The sequence below is a fragment of the Lynx canadensis genome, chromosome B1 (genome assembly GCF_007474595.2).
Source record: "Lynx canadensis isolate LIC74 chromosome B1, mLynCan4.pri.v2, whole genome shotgun sequence".
NCBI lineage: Eukaryota > Metazoa > Chordata > Mammalia > Carnivora > Felidae > Lynx > Lynx canadensis.
In genome coordinates, this window is record NC_044306.2 from 140,660,622 (window position 1) to 140,684,577 (window position 23,956).

Genomic DNA, 23,956 nt, shown 5'->3' on the forward strand with positions numbered 1-23,956 from the left:
CTCCAGGTAGCAAATATTTCCAGACTGTGGGTCTGTCTGTTTTTTCTGGTTTTTTTTTTTTAAATGCTTATTTATTTTTGAGAGAGACAGAGAGAGTGAGAGAGCGAAAGAAGGAGGGGGAGGGTAAGAGAGGGAGGGGAACAGAGGATCCAAAGTGGGCTCTGCACTGACAGCAGAGAAATCCATGCAAGGCTTGAACTTACAAACCAAACTGTGAGATCATGACCTGAGCCAAAGTTGGACGCTCAACCGACTGAGACACCCAGGTGCTCCTGTCTGGGTTTATTAAAGCTTTTGTCCATTCATATCCCTCAGTTAAGCTGCTGTAGGGGCGATGGTCCAAAGTACTGTTTTACTGTGCCCTGATACTGCAATGGTTCCTGACTGGCCTCCTTGCTTTCATTGTTGTTGCTTCCAAATACATTGTGGCATATCAGCCAGAAAGATTTTTGAAAAACATAGATCATAGTACTTTATCCTCTACCCCATCCCAGAGGCTAAACTCCTCTAATGCGCTTCTATCACACTTAATAGAATATAAATGTAATGTAATGTAAAATATCTGAATTGTTTATCACAATTTACAAAGCACCACATAATCTGCCCACAGCCTGCCTTTCTTACTTCATCTTTCCCACAAAGCTGTAGCCATACTGCTTTCCTTTCTGTTTCTTAAATGTGCTAAGCTAATGCCTATGGTGACCTGCAAAAGCTAGGGATTTCTGTTTTGATTCTTGGAATAGCTGGCTGCCTTTTGTTAGTCACCTAGTCATTCCCTGTCATATTGCCATATTTGAAATCTCTGCAAACCACCTGCTAATATGGACATTTACTTACTTTTGTCTGCTTTTCCTTCTCAACCAGACTGCTCTTGTTCTGTGCCTTCACTGTAAGTCCTAGAACAGTGCTTAATAGATAGTTGGTACTCAGTAAACCTTTTTAAAGTGCCTGGTTTCTATCCTCAAAGAGCTTACAAATCTGGTTGTATAACGAAGGTAATGTGAGTGAAAAGTTAAATGCGTATGACAACAAACGAGATGCTAAAAAGGTAGTATATGATTAAGTACTACATGAACTTTTTATCATAAAGCACCGATTTAAATAAAATATAAAGGAGGAGGGGATACTTCATTTTCCCCTTTCATCATACCAGTGAAACTGCAAGTTCTAAAAGCCATTTTCAACAATGGGGAGGTCACAGGTGGAGGTGATGGGGAGGAGACGGGAGGAATTGCAGAATGAGTAAGCAGAGAATGTGAGTGCCCTTGGACCTTCAGCCCCGGCCCAAGATTGACAAGGACGGCCTACCTTGCCAGGGGATGAAATTCTTAATTATTTGGAACTTGGGGGTAACGCCAGTTGGATGGAATATTTTGAGGTACAACTTTCCGCTCCTAACGAGTTCTGCGGAGGCTTCTCCTCCCTCCCCCCCCCCCTTTCTGCCCTCCGCCCCCGCCCGTTTTGGCTCTGCAAGTTGAAACTACAAACCAGGTTTATAAAGAGGAAGTTGCCTTAGGGAGGTAGACCCGCAGCAAGTACAGCTGCGAGGGCGCCGGCGGTAGTGGGGGTGGGGCGGAGGCCACCACCTCCCTTGGAATTGCTAGGCTTTGGTCTCGCAAACACAGAGTGCCTTTCTGCACAGCTGCTGAAATAGGCCAGGCCTGCAGGCTATACGGATATGTTTAGTATCTAGGGGACACTTGTTTTTGTAAACTCCTTTTCCCCTTTCAAAATCTGGCAAACGTTAGTCAACTTGAACTCAGGCACGAACCCACAAGTGTGCGTGTGTGCTTTCAGATCAGGCCCCGCCCCCGCCCTCAGACGCAGGCTGACACACAGAGAGAGACCTGGCCAGATCTTGCTCTTGGCCTTGATTGAAGCGGCTTCCCTGGAATCGCTAGCCCCAGGGCCCGCTCTGCCTCCTCCCCTAAAGGGGACCGCCCGGCTGCGCCGCGCCAGAGCAGAACACTGGGAAGAAAGTTTGGAGCGCGGGCGGGGGGAGTCGGGCCGCCGGAGGAAGGGAACCAGCGGACGGGGATCTCCGCTGCAAGTTTGCGCTGCCGTCCCCGCGTCCCGAGGGCGCCTGCCCCGCCCGGCACTGCAGCCGCCGGACATCAGCGCTCCGGGCGGAATGGGGCTTCGGGTCGGGGTCCGCGGCTGCCGCTAAAGGCTCGGCCAGAAGCCTGGAGCGAACTTCTCCTGAGCGCTGTCGCCGTGGGCCCTCATTGTCTGCAGGAACTCTGCGGAGGGGGAGGACTGGATCGCTCTTCCACTGGGATTCGTCAAGAGTTCCGGCGGCAGCTGCGGCGGTTGCAGTGTCTCCCTTTGTCCTCCTAGGACCTCCCTCCCTTCCTCTCTCCCTCCCTCAGTCAGTTAGTGGGTCCTGCTGCCCCGGGCGCCGGCGCCCTCGCTGCTCGCTGGCCCCCACCCCAGGGTGCGTCCCTGGTAACTCCTGCCACCTTAGCGTCCCCACCGAGTCGAGTCGAGGGGGCTGCGAGCAAGAGGCAGTCTCAGGCCCCTGGCCGCAGGATGGTGGCAGGGCTGTCCCTGGCCCGCAGTCCCGGGAGCTGGCTGGTCCCTGGGCTGTGGCTGCTGGTGCTCAGCTGTCCTGGGGGGCTGGTGAGCACCCAGGAGCAGCCCTCCTGCAGAGGAGCCTTTGATCTCTACTTCGTCCTGGACAAGTGAGTGCCGGAGGGAGGTCCAGGGTCTTCTGTTGGTGGCACTGGATGAGCTGTGGCTGAGGAGACAGAGAGAGATGTGTGTGCTCTCTGGGGAGGGGTGTTGGAAACCCGAGGACGGGTACTTTGTGCCCTGTCCAAAGGGCAAGGGCTTTCTTATCTGTGCCGGCTGTGTGTGTGTGTGTGCGTGTGCGTGTGTGTGTGTGTGTGTGTGTGTGTGTGTGTGTGTACGTGTGTGTTGTGGGCGGGGGGGGGGGGAGGTGATCGTAGGAGCCCGGAGCTGCTGGGCTCTCTGGGGAAGTGGGGTAGTCACTGTTTGCCAGTCTTGGGGCCTCTTGGGAAATAGGAGCGTGTCTCTTTGGGGTAGCCGTCTGCATCTCTGTAACCCAGACGGGCTTGTTCCTCGCCCCCCCGCCTTGGCCTCACCCCTCACTGGCTAGTTTGCCTGGTCTTCTCCTGATCACTGCGCTTTCATTGTGGCCAGGAAAACCTAGGGTCCACACACTCAGGGTGTTTTTCATTTCCTGTGAGGGGAGGTTGTGTTTATTTTGAAGAGTTGAGATCTACTCCAAACAATTAGGCAGGTGGTCCTAGAAGATGGCTTGATTTCCTTGATTCTTCTAGCGCCTAAGTTTTAGCTACTGATACACTTAAATTTTGCTTGAAGAGGAGGTCAGGTTACCCTATGTAAATATTTTTTGTTTGTGTTTTTGTTTTTTTCTGATCAGTTCGTTTTCATTTTACAGGTCTGGGAGTGTGGCAAACAATTGGATTGAAATTTACAATTTTGTCCAGCAACTTACAGAGAGATTTGTGAGGTATTTCTCCCACTTTACTTTTCTAGGCAGGGAGGTTTGAGGTGGAAGGAAGTAGACTGAAGTGTAAGGTATCCCTTTTTTGAAAACTTTTTAGGGAGAGTCTTTACTGAGATGTTGATTTTTCAGTGCCTCAAGATCATTATTACATACATGTAGTTATTAGGACAGCCCTTCAGTTGTTCAGGGCTTTTATCATCTGGATCCCAGAAATTTGGCTCAGGCCCTGGGGAAGCATCTTCAAATACTATTCCAAATGTCTTTTCCTTTCTGAATTTTCATCTGTTTTGAATTTAAGTTATGCTTTCTCATAATTTATCACATTAAACAAATTTTATGCTAATAGTGTCCATAATATATTTTTCTTTCCACACAGTTCTTAGCATTGTAGAGGTCCTCATTAAGAAAAAAAAAAAAGTGTTGGTAAACTTCAAATGAACATGTGTTAATAACCCACTACCAGAAAAGGCACTTGTGTGTGTTTAAAGAAACGAGTTGTGTTTACCCAATGTGTGGGTGTGTGGCTGGTTTAAAATTTAACTGTTCTATATATGCAATAAGCCTTACTAGGAAAGACTGGTTTTCTCTCCTATAAAAAGCATAACTGCTATGAAATCCAGCTTACTCTCTTATTTAGAGGTAACTAGAAATTAGCGGCATCTCTGTTTAAAAATAACCCCAGGACACCAGGCTTTTGAGCCTTCTTTTTCCTTCTTTTTTTAAAGGAAAAAATGCAACGAGCAAATGCAAGTTTATCAAGATAATGCAAAGGACACAAAAAGGAGTGTATCATTAAATATTGCTTCTTTCAGTCTTGTTAGCCCAAATGTTTTCTGTAAAACAGGCTTGGATGATCAAAACATTTTGAAAGTCATGTTGCAAGTAACTTCAAACAATCTGTAGAGGCCTAGGCAATCCTTGCTTTCGGTTATTGGCAGCAGTAAACTTATCCCTATAAAAATGTATGCTTGTCCATGTTCAATCATCAGTCTCCTGCTTAAGAAGCCAAGTATAACACTCTCATTTCTGGACAGGGTCTGAAGTAAAACTGTCTAGGAAAGAAAAATAAATAAGCCCTATATCTTTAAATGTTAAAGGCAGTAGAGACAGTTGTTTATAAATTTTCTCATTTAATCCGAGAGTGCAGAACGTATCACACAGATTTTGATCGAAAGCAACGGATCCTTTCAATACAACGTTTTTAAGAAATGGGGCCTTTATTTATTTGGTCTGGTTTGCACGTTGGAATTCTGTAATACACAGTTCTCTGGCTCAAATTTAGTTGCTTAGTTACTGACTCATAAAACATTGTAGGAAGTGAATAAAGGGTGACTGCTGCAGAGAATGACTTCAAATATGGATAAGTCTTTGAGATCATTCTGATCTTCAGTTTACAGATCTTTGTTTCCTATGGGCAGTTTCAGGTCTTAGTAATAGTTGCATAGAGTATCGTGGAGTCAAGAACCATTACATGAGAGAAATGCCTAAGCTTAAAGGATGTAGCTAACTGGGGCAGGTGTTGCCGTATAGAAATATGATGTTTGAGACTTGGGCAATTGAAAATGTCTAATCAAACTAATTGCTTGGTCTCTTTCACATTGTCCATGGCACTCTATAAGTATTCTTACTTCTAGATAGCTTTTGTTTGAACTCCTATCGTAATTGTGGTGATTAAATCAAACCAGCTGCTCCGTAGCCCTAAATATTGTTAATGACAATCACTCAGAAGGGTCTGGCTTCCTTTAAGGAGATGAGGTAGAACCAAGAGAAGAAGTGTTTTCTACAAAAGGATTTTACATTGGCCTAGAATTTATCTTTCTAGTTAGTCTCTTCCTTAAATGGCCCTATGGGTCATGGAGGATTGCTTGAGTGCTGAGAAGCACTGATTGAATCCAAAATGACTTATGCAGTAATGTTAGGCAGAGTTAGTGTATCTATTTAGGGAGTTCTATTTAAAAGAAGCCTGGACCATCAGAGTCCGATTTTAACTGAGACTCCATAACTATATATCTGTATTGTATCAATATTTCTTTTAAAAATGTTTTAACTGCCTCTTTTCTTATTTTGCAGCCCTCAAATGAGATTATCTTTCATTGTATTTTCTTCTCAAGCAACCATTATTTTGCCATTAACTGGAGACAGGTTAGTGCATTATCATTTCACTGTAGACTCTTAGTAGAGACTAATCTGGAAGGAATGATTGATATTTCCAAGTGGTGATTCGGGCCTCTCAGTGGACTCAAACAAATGCACAGACAATTCAGCTCTCTTCACTAATAGAAAGGAAAGGAGGTATGCGTAATATAAAAGACCAGATAATCTGAAAATCAATATCATTCGTATTGTCCATGGAATGTACAATGAAACCCAGATCTCTGCCTTAGTGGTGTATTTGCTGCTTTCTACCTCTCTTTTGCTATAAGTAGTTCTACATCTTTCTTGTTTAAATGTAATATATTAATCGACTAGGAATTTGCAGAACATTAGGGAGGAGAGAGATATAGATCTCTTTGTATAATTACTAGATTCAGGAGACATCACAGATCTTCAGTCTTATGCTGAGGTCCACCGATGCTGAATATATTTATCCTTGTAAAGGAACTTGCTACTTTTATTTATAATGTATATACATATAATATTATATATAAATTTATAAATATATACAAATAAAATATATATTATATGTTTAAATATATATAAAGATATATAAATACAAATACAAAGATTATACATGTAAATGAAAAAATATATAATCTTGTGAAAGCTGTGTTTTGCTTAATATGCAGATTTCTGAAAAGTTATACTTGAATACAGCTTTTTTTATAAATTATTTTTTTCTTTAAAAATGTCAAGAGAACATAATTCTTATTTGTTTGTTTCAATTTTTTATTTAAATTTTAGTTAAGGAACCATAATATTTAAAAGGACTCAGGGAAAGAACCTATTTATACTTCACAGAATTAATTTGGAAATTATGTTTATATATATGTACATATACATATAAAGAAGTTTATATACATATATATATATGTAAAGAAGTTTATATACATATATATATACATATACATAAAAAGAAGTTTATATACATATATATATATGTCCATGTATATATGTATATAAACTTCTTTTTTCTTTTTTTTTTTAAATTTATTTATTTTGAGAGAGAGAGAGCACGAACATGGGAGGGGGAGAGAGGGAGAGAGAGAATCCCAAGCAGGCTCCATTCTGCCAATGAAGAGCCTGACGTGGGGCCTGAACCCATGAACCTGAGATCATGACCTGAGCCAAAACCAAGAGTTAGATACTCAACCGACTGAGCCACTTAGGTGCCCCTAAGTACATAGATATATATGTACATACAGCCCCTAAGTACATACATATATATGTACATACATGTATATACATGAATGAACTTATAATTTATTTGTGCTTTAAGTTTTACTTTTTCTGGAGAGGAAATAAGCTCTGTAGGTGAGGAGTCCAGCTTATGCCTTCAGTCGTCTCATCAATACTTTCCTTCCATACTTTCTTGTATGCATCTGTGTGCCATCAAGAGCCAGAGCAATAGTAGTCCCTTATAACCCAGCTACAATAGCTTTCTATACCTGGTGATTTAATACTCTTTGCCTCCATGAGAAGAAATTTTGTTCATTGCCCAGCTTAATTTTCAAAGAAACAGCTTTGGATCCAGATAGTTCTAATGGAGTGTATTCATGAAGAGAAAGAAAGAACAGTGTTAACACTTATGGGGTGCATATGCAGGGAAAAGCACTTAGCATAATGCCAGACACATAGTAGACTCTCAGTAATTGTCACCTGCATATGTTGTGCCAGGTTCTCTGTTAGGCACTTTACATATGGATCTTCCAGCACTTGGAAGATGAAGTGTAGTCATTGGTCAACAAAATTGGTATTGCTTAGACATGCGTGGAAATGGTTTAAATCGTTAATCTAAATTAGAGATTTTTCCTTTATCACTGGTTGAATCTAATTGAGGAAAGGAATGGGATAAAGAGGCTCCTATTTCAAGAGGCAGCATAAACATAAGCATTTTGCAGTTAAGAGTCACTGAACCAATGTAGTAGCCAAATGGTCATGGGCAAGATACTTAATCTCTTGATGCCTCAGTTTTGTCCATTTATTTGCGTAATGATGACAATGATGATTGTGATAACAATATCCGCCTCATAAGATTGTTGTGAGAACTAAATTCAGTGAATGTGGAGAATGCAGGACAGAGTCTGGTACGTTTGTATTCAGGAGATGAAAGCTTTGTTGTTGTGATTATTTATTACTATTATTATTGTTTGGATCTAGGGAATATGTAGTATTTTAGTGGTTAGCGAGGAATTATGCTTATTTAAAGGGACAATTGTCCTGCTTGAAAGGATTTATAATATTCTAGGAGAAATTTCAATAATGCTACTTGCAACTTATATACAGTTTGCTCCTTTCTCTCTTAAATAGGGATACATTCAGTTTTAATGAATTGCACTATTTGCGACATGCTGAACTAGTATGGGATGGCAGAAAGTGCACTAAGAGGGCCTAGGTTACAATTACAGCTGTCCCACATACTGATTTAGAGACTTGGGGCAAGTCATCTACTCAATGTGTCAGTTTTTATGTCCATGAACTTCGGATATAGTTGGCCATATTTTTTTTCTCTTTTTGTAATTTTTATTATTGATTATCTGCTATTTTCTTAAGAGAGTTATGAAGGTCAAAATAAGACATTGCATAAAAAAGTACTTTGTATATCACAGGACAAAGGATATTATTTCTTAGTTGTTCTTTCACTGATTTTATTTTATTAAATCAGTAACTTCTCAAATTTCTGTGGTTCTGTGTATTTGGATATAGGGTCACCTGTCATCTATTACACATTCTCTGGTGTGTGGAAATCTTTCACATATTTAGATGCAAAATCACTGAACAAATGTTTCCGCTACTATTGTGGATCTTTGTTTCAAAGCCTAGAAATTGGAATTCTACATGTAAACACTCTTGATGTCACATATCACACTCACAAAGAGAGCCGGGCAAATGGGAAACATGGCAGATTTCACAATTTTGGTTCTGTTGCTCATAAATCTACAGTACAGTGATTATTATGAGAAGTACTGCTTTTATGTTTTTCAGAGTATTGCTAAATATTTTCAGTAGAGATGAATCAAGATTGGAAGGCAGTAAGTCCTTATGATAGTGCAGCGTCTTCTTATGGGGTTTCAGCATGGGGTCCACTACTATGCAAATACATGAATAGAATAATAAACTTGGCAAGAAGGGATCAGTTATACATTTTGCATACTCATAATATAAAAACTTTACTCTTTTAAGTGTTTCAGTGAAATACTTTCTTCTTTTCTCTCACCCCCATGATTTTTGTCCTCTGTGTATCTGTTAGCCCATCCTTCCACCTACCTACTTACCTGCTTGCCTACCTTATATATGATGTACTGAGCATTATGGGCTCTGGGACCAACACAGAGATGAAATAATCTAGTGTGTGTGAGAGGAAGGAGTGTGCACATACACATAAATAGCTCAGGGCTGTATCATAGGATCAGATAGGAGAAAAGTGCCATGTTGATTCAATATGGACAAATCCAGCCTCCCAATAGTAGAGATTTGAATCAGGACTAATTTTAAAAGATATTTTTTTGCTATTAGGCTGCATAATTGGGGATGGTGAACCATGCTCACTTCAGTTCAATGTGATCTTAATGATGTAAAAGTGATTTAGTTGAAAACATTTAGTGAACAGTTATTATGTGCTAGGCAGTGTGCAAAATGCTTTCCATTCATTACCTCATTTCATCCTCATATTAATACATGTAATACATACTATTATTATCTTAACTTTACAAATGAGGAAATATCAGCTAAGAAACGTAATGTGGCTTATCCAAGGACATACACTTAATACGTGGGGAGCAGTATATTAGCCAGAATGCTCTTTTAAAGTATAAAGTAGAGCATGTCACTCTCATGCTTAAGGCAGTTCTAATGGCCTAGAAGAGGAGGCACATGTCTCCTGGTGGCCTAAAAGCCCTACCTGATGGCTTTACCCAGTCCTCCTCTACAACATTGTGTGCCGCAGTTTAGCCCACAGATCTTTCCATTCCCTGAGGTGACTGAGCTTGTTTCCAGATTACAAATTTTGTTCTCCCTCTGCCCCAGAACTTCCCCTGGCCAGCTCATTCTTACCATTTAGGCACCATCCCATGTGTCCCCTTCTCTAAGACCCCTAGCCTACAGGATCAAGTCTATAGGAACCCTGGCCCTCCTCCCCAGAAATCTGTCACAATACTCTATTTGGTTATCAGTTTTTGAAATTGTTCTATTAATTAATTAATTTTTATCTCCATCACCCTACCATAAATTGTGAGAGAGCAGAGGGGTCTTCTTTGTCTTGTTCGTTCATATATTCAACACCAGAACAGAGCCTGGCACACAGTAGACGCTCAACAAATACTTGTTGAATGAATGGTTGAATTGGTCTGACACTAGAACCTGAATTATTAAGTACTGTCATATATTTTCTTTCTTTGAGAAATGAGAAATGATGACTTGGATTTTCTTTCCTATTCTTATAGATCAGTTATAAACATTTCCAACTCTCTCTTTTTGAATATATTTTTTAAAAATTTAATGTTTATTTCTGAGAGAGAGAGAGAGAGAGAGCGCGTTCATGAGTGGGGGGAGGAGCAGAGAGAGAGGCAGACACACACTCCAAAGCAGGCTCCAGATTCTGAGCTGTCAGCACAAAGCCTGAAGTGGGACTAGAACTCACCAGTGGTGAGATCATGACTTGAGCCGAAGTTGGACGCTTAACCGACTGAACCACCCAGGTGCCCCTCCGATTGTCTTTTTAATATATTTGTTCCCCATATTAAAAATAAATCATATAATTGTTTGACCTGAGAAGTTTCCATAGGCAAACTTACAGAAAATTAAATAGAAGTCATTTGATTAAGTTTAGATAATATATACATTTCTGTTATTTAAAAAGATTTCTTCTAATTCCTTAAAATCTGAGTTAAAAATTTACTTGTAATAAAATAGCCCTTCATAAGAATTGGGAACTTATAAATTGATTCATTTATTTTTCACAGAAATTTGTCAGTATCTGTAGAAGGTTAGAAGGTTCCTATCAGCCATTCTACTTTTTAGGACCATGTTCCACTGAAATACTAGCACCAGTGTGCAAAGATAGGTATGTGCAAAATTGGACACTGCAGTGTCGTTCATAATAGTGAAAAACATTCAATCTAGATGCTTATCAATTGATACTGTAATTAAAACATATATATATAGAATGGGATACTATGTAGTCATTAAATGAATTGGAAAATCCATATATATTAACATGAAAATATATTTAAGATACATTAATTGGGAAAAGCAGGAACAGTCTGCTAAGTGTGATATTATTTTTCTAAAATAAAAACAAAAAATCTTTAACTGTTTTTACGGTGTGTGTGTGTGTGTGTGTCTGTGTGTGTGATCATAAATGCATGGAAAAAAGTCTGGAAAATGTGCAACAAACTGCTAAGGACAATACTGTCTTCGCAGTGAGATTCAGGGTGGGGAGAATCTTAATTTTTTAATTTCCATACACTTTGGTTATTCAATTTTATTTCAACATTAATTTATTATTTGTAAAAATTTAAATAAATGCTCAAATTAAAAAAAGGGGGGGGTTAGTGAGAAAGCATTTGGGAATAACATATCCAATTGCTACCTTGGAGGGTCCTGAAAGCTCCTTGTTAAAATGAAAACACCAGGAGTGGACCTTGAGTCAAGTAGACATGGAAACTATATACTAGTTGTGTACCTTGGGCAAGTAATTTCATCTCTTGTCGGCCAATTCTTGTCTGTTAAAAGGAGCTAATCATTTCTCCCGTAGAGCAAGGTGGGGATGATTAAAGACATATGATGCATGAGAAGGCCTAACTGATGTTGGGTGGAAAGGGGTCTCAGGCTGAGATGGGATTTGGAGGTTATCAGTGTATACTACCATCATTATTTTCATCCTAATGTGCAAGGATTCTAACAGTAGTATGGAGACGTCAAATGAATTTGTTCTAAGTGACACGGCCAGGTAGGGAGAGCTGGGATTCACGCCCAGGTCTGACTCCTGAGTGTAAGCACTTAACCACTGCATTGCCTCAGAATTTCTATGTTCCCTCTTCCCCACATCTCACAATTAGTCAGAATGTGTCATAATTCAAAGACGCATTCATCTTCCAAATTTACTCTGTTCTCTTACAAACTTTTTTGCAGTTTATCCGTCATGCATTAGGTGAGAAGTGACTATAATTTTTTGGTTGTTGCTAATTATATTAGGGAAGTAATTACTTCTGCTTACAAAAGTAAGTTTTGGCCAGACATTGTACTAATCCTGAGAGGTCTGGGCAAGATAGCAGCTCAGATTCTAGTCATGGATGTGCTAATAGTTACTTTCAGTGCAGTCCTACATCTGCTTTATATTCTAGAAAATTAAATACATTGTTACTCAGATCTGGGAGACAAACCCGCATACTGAAGTGGTTAAATGTAGAGGTCAATTTCTCATGCCTCAGTAAAGCATAGTGAAATGGCATAAAAATATACACAAACTGCAGCGAGTATGGACTTCAGGTGTGAACCATGTAGCATACATTAGTAAGTGTAGACTAAATTGGAGGGAATGTTTTTCACAAAAAACAGATTGTGCAGAGCATCTTGTAAGCAGATAGTTTTGAGTCCAGGACTGTTACCTTGGATTCTTTGGTTTGGACTTTGGGCCATGGAGACATTGGCATTTGTTGGTCTTAGAGTGACATGCTAAATAAACAATGAGCAAGTTTTTATATAAAGTACAATAAAGTTAGCTAAACCTGTTAGTTCCTAAGATATTAGAATGCATTAGCAATGTTTGTGCTTAGAAGATAACTCCTTCTCTGCTTTGTAACCTTTAAACATTTTTTAAGTTGAGGAGCTAGTAGAGAGCAATTACTTTTTTGCAGTTTATCCTTCATGCAGTAGGTAATATAGTAGTATATAATAACATGATTAAATAAAGTGGGTATATTTCAGTGAATGAACAGATTTTCCTTCATTATTTTTTTCTAATTTTATCAGCTTGGTTAATATCGTGTTTTGTTATTATTATTTTTTTAATGTTTATTTTTTGAGAGACAGAGACAGACCAAGCATGAGCAGGGGAGGGGCAGAGAGAATGGGAGACACAGAATTCGAAGCAGGCTCCAGGCCCTGAGCTGTCAGCACAGAGCCTGATGCAGGGCTCGAACTCATGAACCGTGAGATCATGACCTGAGCTGAAGTCAGAGGCTTAACTGACTGAGCCACCCAGGCGCCCCAGTATCATGTTTTATTAATGGAAGGAGGCAGTAAAAGTAGTAGATGGAGTTTATTGAGCACTTACTATGTGTCAGAGATTTTGCTAAGTGCCTTATATGCAATAGCTCGGGTAGAGTACTAAGGACTAAAGTGCTAAGTGGATTGTAAATTATTGGTAATTTGTAGAGATGTAAAATAACACGTTGAGAACAGTGTTTCATATTCTACTCAATCTGCTAAATTTTACCTTCTAGAAAATATTTAATTGGGGCACCTGGGTGACTCAGTAGCTTGAATGTTCATCTCTTGATTTTGGCCAAGGTCATGATCCTGGGGTCGTGGGATAGAGCCCCACGTTGGGCTCTGTACAGAGCGTGAAGTCTGCTTGGGATTCTCTCTCTCTCCCTCTCTCTCTGCTTGAAAGCATGCTCTCTCTCTCTCTCTCTCAAAATAAATAAACATTAAAAAAACTGTATAATTCTATGTAATTGGCTGATCATCACAAAGTTACTGTATCACTACATTTTGTTCGCAGTTACTATTTATTTCAAGAATTAATGTTCCTGGCTAATAATCTCTTGAGGACAAACAGAATTGACGTATGATACAAATATTTATAACATTTATGCATATGCACTTATCTAAATTGGCATTTGGTAGCATAAGTATATGAAGCTTTGTAGCTTTTGTGGAGGATTGTTCTGTGGCTTCCATTTAAGTAAAGAACACATACAAACATATATATATATATATATATATATATATATATATACACACACACACACATATTTAAATACATAATTAAATTACATATATTTAAGTTTATAAATTCATTTAAATATAAAGTTTAAAAATCTGGTGTGGGCCTATGGCTGACTTAAACCAATAGAGTTCAGCCCATGAAAACATGGAACTAAGCCTTAATAAGGCATGGGAGTTTCCTTTCTTGTGCTCCTAGTAGCCAGCTGTCATATAAAAACTTTGATTACCTCAAGACCACCATCGTAAGAGGAAATCCAACCTAGCCATGTGGAGAAGAGAATGATCAACAGTCCTAGCTGAGCTATGCAATAGCCAGCACCAGTTCTGACTTGTCAACCATGTGAGTGAAGCATTTCAACTCTTCTAGCCATTCCTACTTCCTAGCTGACAATGTGTGAAACTTAGGAACTGCCCATTCAATGCACAGGATTATGAGGAATAGGAAATTATGTTTTTTACACCACTAATTTTAGTGTAGTTGATTATGGCCAAAATGGAAATGTGACTGAGGTAGGTGCCAAATGACCTTGAAGAGATTGATAGTGAAAACTGGAAGGGCAGTGAGCAAAATTGTTAAATTGGAGGTTGAAGCAGAAAGGACCATTGTCCTTTGGTGGTAATGTGCAAAATAGAAAATGTACATAATTTGATACATGGGGATCTCCTAAAATTTTTAATTTTCTTTTTTAGTGTTATTTTTCAGAGATAGAGGGAGACAGAGTATGAGTGAGGGGAGGGGCAGAGAGAGAGGGAGACACAGAATCCGAAGCAGGCTCCAGGCTCTGAGCTGTCAGCACAGAAACCATGAGATCATGCCCTGAACTGAAGTCAGACGCTTAACCAACTGAGCCACCCAGGCACCCCAATCATAAAATTTTTAAAGGGCTTTTTTTCAACTTGGATTAAAAGAGATAGAGATTTCAAAATGAGAGACTTCTGGGCTTCAATTTTATATGGGCAGGAAGGAATCACACGTGGTCTACTTGCGAAAAAAGAATGACTCAGAAAGTAAGACCAAAGCCCAGAGGATGGAGCTGAAAGCCACAAAGATACAGTTCCCCTAAGTAGAGTTGAGCCCTAATCAAAGAATTGGGAATATCCACACAGATGAAATATGACACTTCTGGTACCAATTTCTCTTTTGATTCGTGACAAAACACCCCAAAACTTAGGGGCTTAAATAAGAACAATTTTATTACCATTAACGATTCTGTGGTTTGAGGGCTTGGCTGGGAGGTTTCTCTGCCCCATGTGGTATTACCTGGTGCTGTAGTCACAGAGGCTGGTTTGTTTGTGTGTGAGGCTGGTTGTTGATTCTGGAGCTCAGCTAGAGCTGTTCAATGGAATAACTTGATTCTCCTCCATGGGACCTCTGAATGTGGCATAGTTTCTAACAGCATGATAACTGGGTTCCAAGAGAGAGCATTCCAAGAGCAAACATTACAAGATGAAGGAAACAAAATCCCTGGTTTTCTTAAAGGTTGGACTTAGATGTCCAACAACATCACTTCTACCTTATTCTATTGCCAAACGGTAACGGGAGTAGACCAGATTCAAGGGGAGAGGAGATAAATGTCATCTCTTGATGGAAGAATGGGCATACATGAGTGGGAAGGAATTGACAGAGGTCATATTTGGAGATTATCTACTAGGGATTTTATAAAAAGTAATAATGAAATTCCAAGATGAATCTCTTCTGAAATAAATATGTTAAGTTAGAGAAAAAATATAAAACTTGTATATAACCAAAATAACAAATGAGATAGGTGATTTTGGTGCTAGTCTTCAGATTCTAGTATGACCCATAATCCATCTCAGTAATTTTAAATGCCAAGTGTCCTTTACTTTTATTATTTATTATTACCCTTTTCCTCTCATTCCTTTTGTTGTTTTCTATATATTAAAATATTTATTAACAACATTAATACATTCCCTTTTGTTATTTAAAAAAAATTTTTTTTAACGTTTATTTATTTTTGAGACAGAGAGAGACAGAGCATGAACGGGGGAGGGTCAGAGAGAGAGGGAGACACAGAATCCGAAACAGGCTCCAGGCTCCAAGCTGTCAGCACAGAGCCCGACGCGGGGCTCGAACTCACGGACCGCGAGATCATGACCTGAGCCGAAGTCGGCCGCTCAACCGACTGAGCCACCCAGGCGCCCCTCCCTTTTGTTATTTTAATATTACCATTATGTCCTTCTTGAGTTATGTTAGAATAGATTGGCACATTCTGCTTTACCTCCATGATTTTGGATGGTATTATTAAATTTAAACTCTCAAGGACTTAATAATTAACAATATGCAGAAATACTTTCTTTCTTTTTTTTTTTTTAATTTTTTTTTTCAACGTTTATTTATTTTTGGGACAGAGAGAGACAGAGCATGAACGGGGGAGGAGCAGAGAGAGAGGGAGACACAGAATCCGAAACAGACTCCAGGCTCTGAGCCATCAGCCCAGAGCCTGACGCGGGGCTCAAACTCACGGACCTCAAGATCGTGACCTGGCTGAAGTCGGACGCTTAACCAACTGTGCCACCCAGGCGCCCCCAGAAATACTTTCTAATACAACGAGGGGATGGAAGTTTTATTAATTAGAAATGACTGAAAATTTAAAAAAAATCTTAAAAATTTGTGCTATAAAAGAAGAACATTTTGAGATTGTTGGTATTTGACTTTACTCAAGAGCCATAGTGAACCTTATGCATATGATTTGTAGTTCGTGTGATTTAATGTACAGTTTTAAAATGGTGTGTTTCATCAGGGACGATTAAAGGGATAGTTCTCAAATGAGGCTTATAAACCATGACTAACAAAGCTGATAATTCATGCTTATGTTCTCTTTTATGGATAAAGAGATAGTACAGTGAATAGACATAAAGTTGGTATTGATAATTGAATACTTATGTGCCATGCAGTATACTAAGTGTTTTACATATAACAGTATCTTTAATTTTTATAACAACTCTACTATGTAAGTACTACCACCACCCCCATTTTTCAGGTGGGAGAAATGGAAGACTAGAGAGGTTACATAACTTACCCAATGTTGCAAGACTAAGAGGCATTAGGGCTGGGAACTGAGGCCAAGGCCCCATTGCTTGACCTGTATGCTACATTCATTATTTGATGCAGAGTGGCATAATGAAAGAATTGAGGGTTGGCTTGTGGATGACCCCACTCCATCCCTGACACATTATGTGAGAAGAGAATAATAACTAATGTCTACGTAGCACTCACTTTGTACCAAACACATATACATATGCATTATATGACAGGTTTTCCAGAAGAGTAACATAGCAATGAAAATGAGAAACTATAATGAAGAGGATTTGTTTTGGGTGCTAGTTACTTTCTTTCTTCTGTCTCTCTCCTAATACCCTCTCTGACCAGTCACTTACTTCCTTTCGAATGCTCAAAGGTGCCAAATAACATTATGTTGTAAATATCATAGTGGACACCCAATAAATACGTATAAAATGAACGAATGAAAACCTAACTGGAGCAGGCATTATTATTTACATTTTATGGATATGGAAACTGAGCTCCAGGAGATTAAATAACTGCTGGTATTATATAGTTCGTTAGTTACAGAACCAGACTTGGAGTTCATTTTTAATTTGCTCTAATCCTTGAGTCTTCCTACCTCATTACATAGCTTCCCATTTAACTTCTTTCCAGGAGTTCACTATAACTCTTTCCTCTCTTCTTTTTCCTTTTCCTGCTTTCTGGTTTCTATATCAAAATGTTCAACTCTCAGTTTGCTGGGTGAGCGCTCCTTAGAATCAAGGAGAAAGTAGACAGGGTGAACAAAATCCTACTAACACGGGAAATGACTAATACCAACTTAACAACAATAGTAGCTACAGCTTACTCAGTACTTATGTGCCACTGAATCCTCACAATGGCCCCATGGGGTAGATATTTTCACCTCTATTTTACAGATGAAGAAACAAGATAGGGCTTGGAATTAATCTGTATTATCTCTGGCTGTAAGCTGTACCATCTGAGAAAGTATACTGTACAATTTAAAAGATTATCCTAGGTACCCCCCAGCCCCTTCAGTAGAGGACTGACTGGCAAAATAGTTAAGGAAAAGAGCATTCCAATAACATGCAAAGGTTTTTAAATTAGTTTAGATTAGAAGTTCTTAATTCTGGCTGCACATGAGAATGCTCTGGGGAGTTTCTAAAAAATACCTGAATCTTTCACAAAACAAGTAAGTTAGAATCTCTTCAGTTAGAGCCCTGAAGAGATTTTTTTTAAGCCCATCATTGATTCCAGGGTACAGCCACGGTGGAGAACTAAGGTGCATCTGTAGAGATGTGTGTGGACTATTTGTGAGCCCTTCTCATATCACCACATAGATTCAGTGTTCACTTGCGGTGGGTGCTCAGCAGGGGGATATAGATTGACTAAAATCTGGAAAGAGCTTTGAAATCTGAAAAGTTCAATTACCATACAGATATACTGTATAAACATAATGTCCTTAGTCACAGGTAAAAGTTACTTAAAATAAAAAAAAAATGTGCCTCATTTGTGTTAGTTGGGCAAGTTAGAATTCTTTGCCAACCATTTTATTATGCCCCTATTTACAATATATATTTATGTTTAGTTATGACATCTTGAACACTTTTCAAAATCCAAAGTGTTCTATGCGTGGGGAAAAGCCATTGATGTAGCACATTATATGGCAGCTGTAGTTGCTGTGTTTCCTTTCCTTCTCTTGTCTTTTTGTCCTTTCCCTTCCCTTTTATCTCTTCCTTTCCCTACTCAGCAGAGAAATTTGAAAGATACTAACAGAGTGGAAAGTGTTATTTTATAGATTTAAAAAATGAGTCTGTGTGTTTTTGCCTTTCTTCCCTGTCCCTCTCTCTCTTTCTCTAATCAGTATAATTACAACATAAAAAAGAAAGAGTTGATTATACATTTTGGCCCCCTGATTCTCAACAAAAAAATCGAGCTTTAATGTCCCATTTTACTTGTTTCAAGTCTCTTTCCAAAAAGTATTTGAGGCGTCACTGAACATAATAACATTGCAGAAAGATAACAACATAAAAAAAAGAAAAGTTAAGATCTTGCGAAAGAGGATGTAGCAATAGGTTAATCATAGGAGCGTAGCAGAATTCTGTGAATGAGTAAGAAATTTACCGTGGGCTTCCCAATAATCAGGGCAAGAAACAGTTCACGTAGTTGTAGTTAGCAGAATGGAGGAAGTATGTAGCGATTACTCAGGGATGACAAGAAACTTCTGCCTCGAGACCTTATAGGGGACATTATGTGTTATGATAGCAGTGCCCTTGACTACCGCTTCACAACAAATACCAAAGTAGTTTTGGTATCTCTCTTCCTGTAGTTGAAGACCTAAAGTTAAAACCAAACTTGGTGAGCATGATCTAAGATGCTGTGGGATTTGAGCTTTGTAATGTGTAAATATTTTTTTGTTTTTATCATTCCTCACTTGCCTTTTTTTTTTAAAGAGTCTCCTTCAAGTCTTAGTGTAGATGAATGAGTCCTGTTTTTAACCTTCAACATCATTTGCTTTCCCCTAAATTAGCTGTTTACGAATAGACAAATTTAGAACTTCTTTTTAGTGGCTTTGGATTTTTTGAAGCCCTGAGATCTGCCCTGTCTTGTTTTAGCTTTCCTTCCCCCTAAAGTGATACTTGTTGAGGCAGTAGAGGCTGACAGACTGTGTGGTTACACTGGAAGGAGATAAGACCAGGGCTCATGTGTGTTGATGTTGACTGTGGGCAAGAAACGCTTTTCCTCTAGGGACAGTGCGGCTGCAAAAGGAATGATGGAATTCAGTGCTATGTAGAATGTTATGGTATCAGGTGTGGGTATGGATAGAAAAGCCAGGGGCACTCTACTTCTAATGAAATGAGCTAGCTGAGACATCCCTTCCAAAAAAGCTGTGAATTCCACACTGGGCAAGTTCATTTAACTTAGAGTTGTCTGCTGCTGTTGTCTGGTGTCTGGTTCTTAGAAGTAATTAAAAGGTGAAGTGAATCTAAGCTGAATGGAGAGGGTGATTTTTACCTTGCAGAATCTGTGTAAACTTAAATTTCAGTTTTCTTTTTCATTTCCTTTTTGGTAGCAAACAATGCTTGAAGCCATGCTACCACTCATTTCTGGGAAGCATCAAATAGTTGGTTTTTGTCCACATTGAGACAGCATCAGCTTTAAGTTGTTTCTGTAGACACTAAACATAAATATTTAGGTAAAACAAGCTTATAAATTATGTGATTTACTCCATCATCTGTGGAATTAGAAATCTTTTTCCTAGGACAGATTGAAACATTTATTGAACACTTACTTTGTAAAAGGCATTATAGGGGCCCCTGGGTGTCTCAGTCGGTTAAGCGGCCGACTTCGGCTCAGGTCACGATCTCACGGTCCGTGAGTTCGAGCCCCGCGTCGGGCTCTGTGCTGACAGCTTGGAGCCTGGAGCCTGTTTCGGATTCTGTGTCTCCCTGTCTCTGACCCTCCCCCCTTCATGCTCTGTCTTTCTCTGTCTCAAAAATAAATAAACGTTAAAAAAAAATTAAAAAAAAAAGGCATTATAATAAGCAGTAAGTGCAGAGTAAGGGGATACATTATAAATGATAGACACAGTGATAGCCCACTGTAAACTTGCATTCTAATTGAGAAGTTAAAATATGAGATTCAGTTAAATTAAATTAGTTACATTATTTCGAAGTAGAATGTTTTTGAGAGCCAAAGTGTTCTTTAAAGTAAAAGTTGAACAAGGGTCTATTTGCGGTACCTTACAAGAAAGAGTGTGATTAAATTAAAGATAGGTTCAGAATAGGCTGATTTTATTTTATTTTATTAAAAAAAATTTTTTTTAATGTTCATTTATTTTTGAGACAGAGAGAGACAGAGCATGAATGGGGGAGGGGCAGAGAGAGGGAGACACAGAATCCAAAACTGGCTCCAGGCTCTGAGCTGTCAGCGCGGGGCTCGACGCGGGGCTCGAACTCACTGACCGTGAGATCATGACCTGAGCCGAAGTTGGCCGCTTAACCGACTGAGCCACCCAGGCACCCCCAGAATAGGGTGATTTTAAACCAGGTATTAAGAGAGACAGAGATGGTAGGAAGAGATGACTGAATCAGGAAGGAAGAAGATTAAGATCAAACTTTGAAAGTTGTCTTGTGTTTTTGGAACATTTCTTGAGATGGAAAACTTGTCTGATAATAATTTTCATTGCCATATCAACATATAATCAAGAAGTTACTTTTAAAACATGATTGGAGCTCTGGTAAATGGTTCATTTATTTCAAGTATTTGATATACAACATTGCTGCATAAGTTTTTTGTTTTTTTTTTTTTTTTTTACTATTTCTGACATGTTTTAATAGTGTATTATACACACACACACACACACACACACACGTTTATGTATGACTCCAGTAGTTCCTTGATGTTCAGATAATTCACTTTTTATAATTAATTTTTCATCTATCATTCTTAGTAGTGCAGGTGCTCTTCATGTTTTATTTAAAGTATTACATTTCAGGTGCGCCTGGCTGGCTCCATTGGTTAGGCGTCTGACTTCAGCTCAGGTCATGATCTCATGGTCCGTGGTTTTGAACCCTGTGTGGGGATCTGTGCTGACAGCTCAGAGCCTGGAGCCTGCTTTGGATTCTGTGTCTCTCTGTCTCTGTCCCTCCCCCCCATTTCTCTCTCTCTCTCTCTCTCTCTCTCTCAAAAACAAACATTAAAGAAAAAAAATTAAAAAAAAAAGTATTATACTTCAGTTTACCATTGCAAGGCTCTTCTGTTTAGAAAGGTATTTTTCTTCGCTTCTTTTTAAAAACTAAAATTTCAAAAACAATATGTTAAGATCTCTCTTCTGGTCTTTTAAACTTAAAATTTTTAAATGAAATTTTAAGTTTATCTCATATTGTTTTTGTAAAGTTGTTATATTTATCTCACATGACTCTTACAATTTCTTTATTTTTCAAGGGGTCTTTGGAACCTGTATTTAAAAAACCCTGAAAAAGGAGTCTTCTCTTACTTAATACACATAAAATAGCTCTTAATAGTGTAGTCATACTTCATTTAGACATACCACATTGGAACACTAATTAGTCATGATGGAAAAGATTCTTCTATAGTTTTTCATCTTTTTCATTTATACTGCCTCTTGGAAGAATCCATTATCATCCATCTGTCCATCCATCTACCCATCCACCCATCTACCCATTTATTCTTTCATTTGTTCATCAAATATGTATTACTACCTGCCGTATTCAAGACAATGAGCTGTCCAGTGTTCGGATGGGTGAGAAGTTACAAAAATGACTAGATTCTGAGATATTTGACTCTGGAAACAAAAATGGAGAATGTTGATTTCTATAAGTTGAGGATTAAGTAATGTGCCTTGGAAATTTGCAAATAACAAAGAAAATTTTCAATGTGTAGGGAAGTGGTTAAGTGCTTCAGAAAGGCTTTTTTCACTTCAGCTGACCTCCTCAGTCCTTGTTTATTTTGGATGAAGGAAAATGTTTTAACATTTAGTAAAAAATACGATAGAAATTATCTGTTCTCAGTTCAAAAATGCCTAGAATATCCCTAGATTTTTCAAGATGTTTCACATCATCAGTACTTTTACTTTTTGTAGTTAAAATATAAATGCTATTAAATACTTAAATAGCGAAAAGTATGAGAAGTTATCTGTCCTCAAGGTCCATGTTCTTTCCTCTTACTGAAGAAACCTGAGTTGTAATACTGCCATATTTTTTGATAAGTGCTTATTGTGATCTTTGCTCATTTTTCTTTTGTTTGATGTTATAATGCATTATTTTTCAGGGGCAAGATTAGTAAAGGCTTGGAGGATTTAAAACGTGTTAGTCCAGTAGGAGAAACATACATCCACGAGGGACTAAAGCTAGTAAGTTCTTTTACATTTATAAGCATAGGGGAGAATGTTTTCTTATTCTGTAATACAATAAACTGTAACTCTCTAGTAAAACTCAAAGGCCCCATTACATGTTTATCTTTAAAAGTTTTTAAACATGCTTTTGTTATTCTAAGGATGAGACTAACTTACCATGGTGATAAGAAAACTTTGGATGGCATTTTGCTTTTTAAGGAATTTTTCATCTTCTGTGTGATTACATTCAGACTAGTCAATCAAAGCTTAAAATTTATCTCCTTTAAACCCAATAGAGGAGTATATGCACATTTCAAATAAAATAGTTAACCCAAAATACCCTGTTTTAAAAGTCAGTCTATAATATTTTGATTTTGTCAGACTCCTAAATTCAGCTTGATGGAGCATGCTGGTTAAAAGTTAAAATTCTTAGGGGCGCCTGGGTGGCGCAGTCGGTTAAGCGTCCGACTTCAGCCAGGTCACGATCTCGCGGTCCGTGAGTTCGAGCCCCGCGTCGGGCTCTGGGCTGATGGCTCAGAGCCTGGAGCCTGTTTCCGATTCTGTGTCTCCCTCTCTCCCTGACCCTCCCCCGTTCATGCTGTCTCTCTCTGTCCCAAAAATAAATAAACATTGAAAAAAAAAAAAAAAAAATTTAAAAGTTAAAATTCTTAGTTGGATAATTATTCTTCATTTTCAGGCAAATGAACAAATTCAGAAAGCAGGAGGCTTAAAAACCTCCAGTATCATAATTGCTCTGACAGATGGTAAGTTGGACGGTCTGGTGCCATCATATGCAGAGAGAGAGGTGAGTATTGAACTGAACCTGTTCTTTATACCCCAGTGTATTTTGCTGTGTGTTTCTGTATGGATAGCCTGATATTTGGATAATTCACCTCTGTCTCTCTCCCTCTGTCTTTCTCTGTCCTTCTCTCTCTCCATAGGCAAAGATATCCAGGTCATTTGGCGCTAGAGTTTATTGTGTTGGTGTCCTGGACTTTGAACAAGCTCAAGTGAGTACAGCAGATCTGCAAACTTTAATCTAAATTGTCCTAAGGATAGCTTATCAAATTTTTTTCACTGATGACTTACTGTGATGCTAACCATTTGCCAAAGGTTTTCTATAAGGTGGCCGTATGTCTTGAAAGCTGCATCAGTCATGTCTAGTTTTGATAGGTTTCATTACTGAAAACAAAACTCTAAATTTCGTGACTATTCATTTGATTTGAAGGAACTAATATTGTAGGATATACATTTGGATTAAAATAACATGAATGCTCCTTCTTGAACTCAACTGACAGGATTATTATGACAGTCTTATAGAGGTATTTTAGTTTGATTGAAAACTTGACTCTTAGGAGTGCAGGGATTTGGGAAAACAAAATTTTTTAATTAAGTTTTGAGGGCTTATATATTATTATTTTTTTTTTTTTCTGCTCACCAAGATGACTTTGCATTTAAACTTTTGGTTGAA

General features: G+C 38.7%; 1 protein-coding gene across 1 annotated transcript; it reads left to right on the forward strand.

The window, feature by feature from the left end:
• Positions 1–2,504: 2,504 nt before the first annotated feature.
• Positions 2,505–23,528, forward strand: LOC115513041 (anthrax toxin receptor 2-like). The gene is made up of 6 exons (XM_030314487.1): positions 2,505–2,681; positions 3,425–3,496; positions 5,564–5,635; positions 22,422–22,503; positions 23,183–23,290; positions 23,427–23,528. The coding sequence occupies exons 1-6, from the start codon at positions 2,530–2,532 to the stop codon at positions 23,526–23,528; spliced, it is 588 nt and encodes a 195-aa protein (XP_030170347.1). The 5' UTR covers positions 2,505–2,529.
• The last annotated feature ends 428 nt before the right edge of the window (positions 23,529–23,956 follow it).

Bases quoted from the DNA above. Each gene is read 5' to 3' on its own strand.
- LOC115513041 (XM_030314487.1), top strand. From the start codon at position 2,530: ATGGTGGCAGGGCTGTCCCTGGCCCGCAGTCCCGGGAGCTGGCTGGTC. The intron at 5,636-22,421 runs GTTAGTGCATTA...ATTATTTTTCAG, and splicing joins TTGCCATTAACTGGAGACAG to GGGCAAGATTAGTAAAGGCT. The intron at 23,291-23,426 runs GTGAGTATTGAA...CTCTCTCCATAG, and splicing joins CATCATATGCAGAGAGAGAG to GCAAAGATATCCAGGTCATT.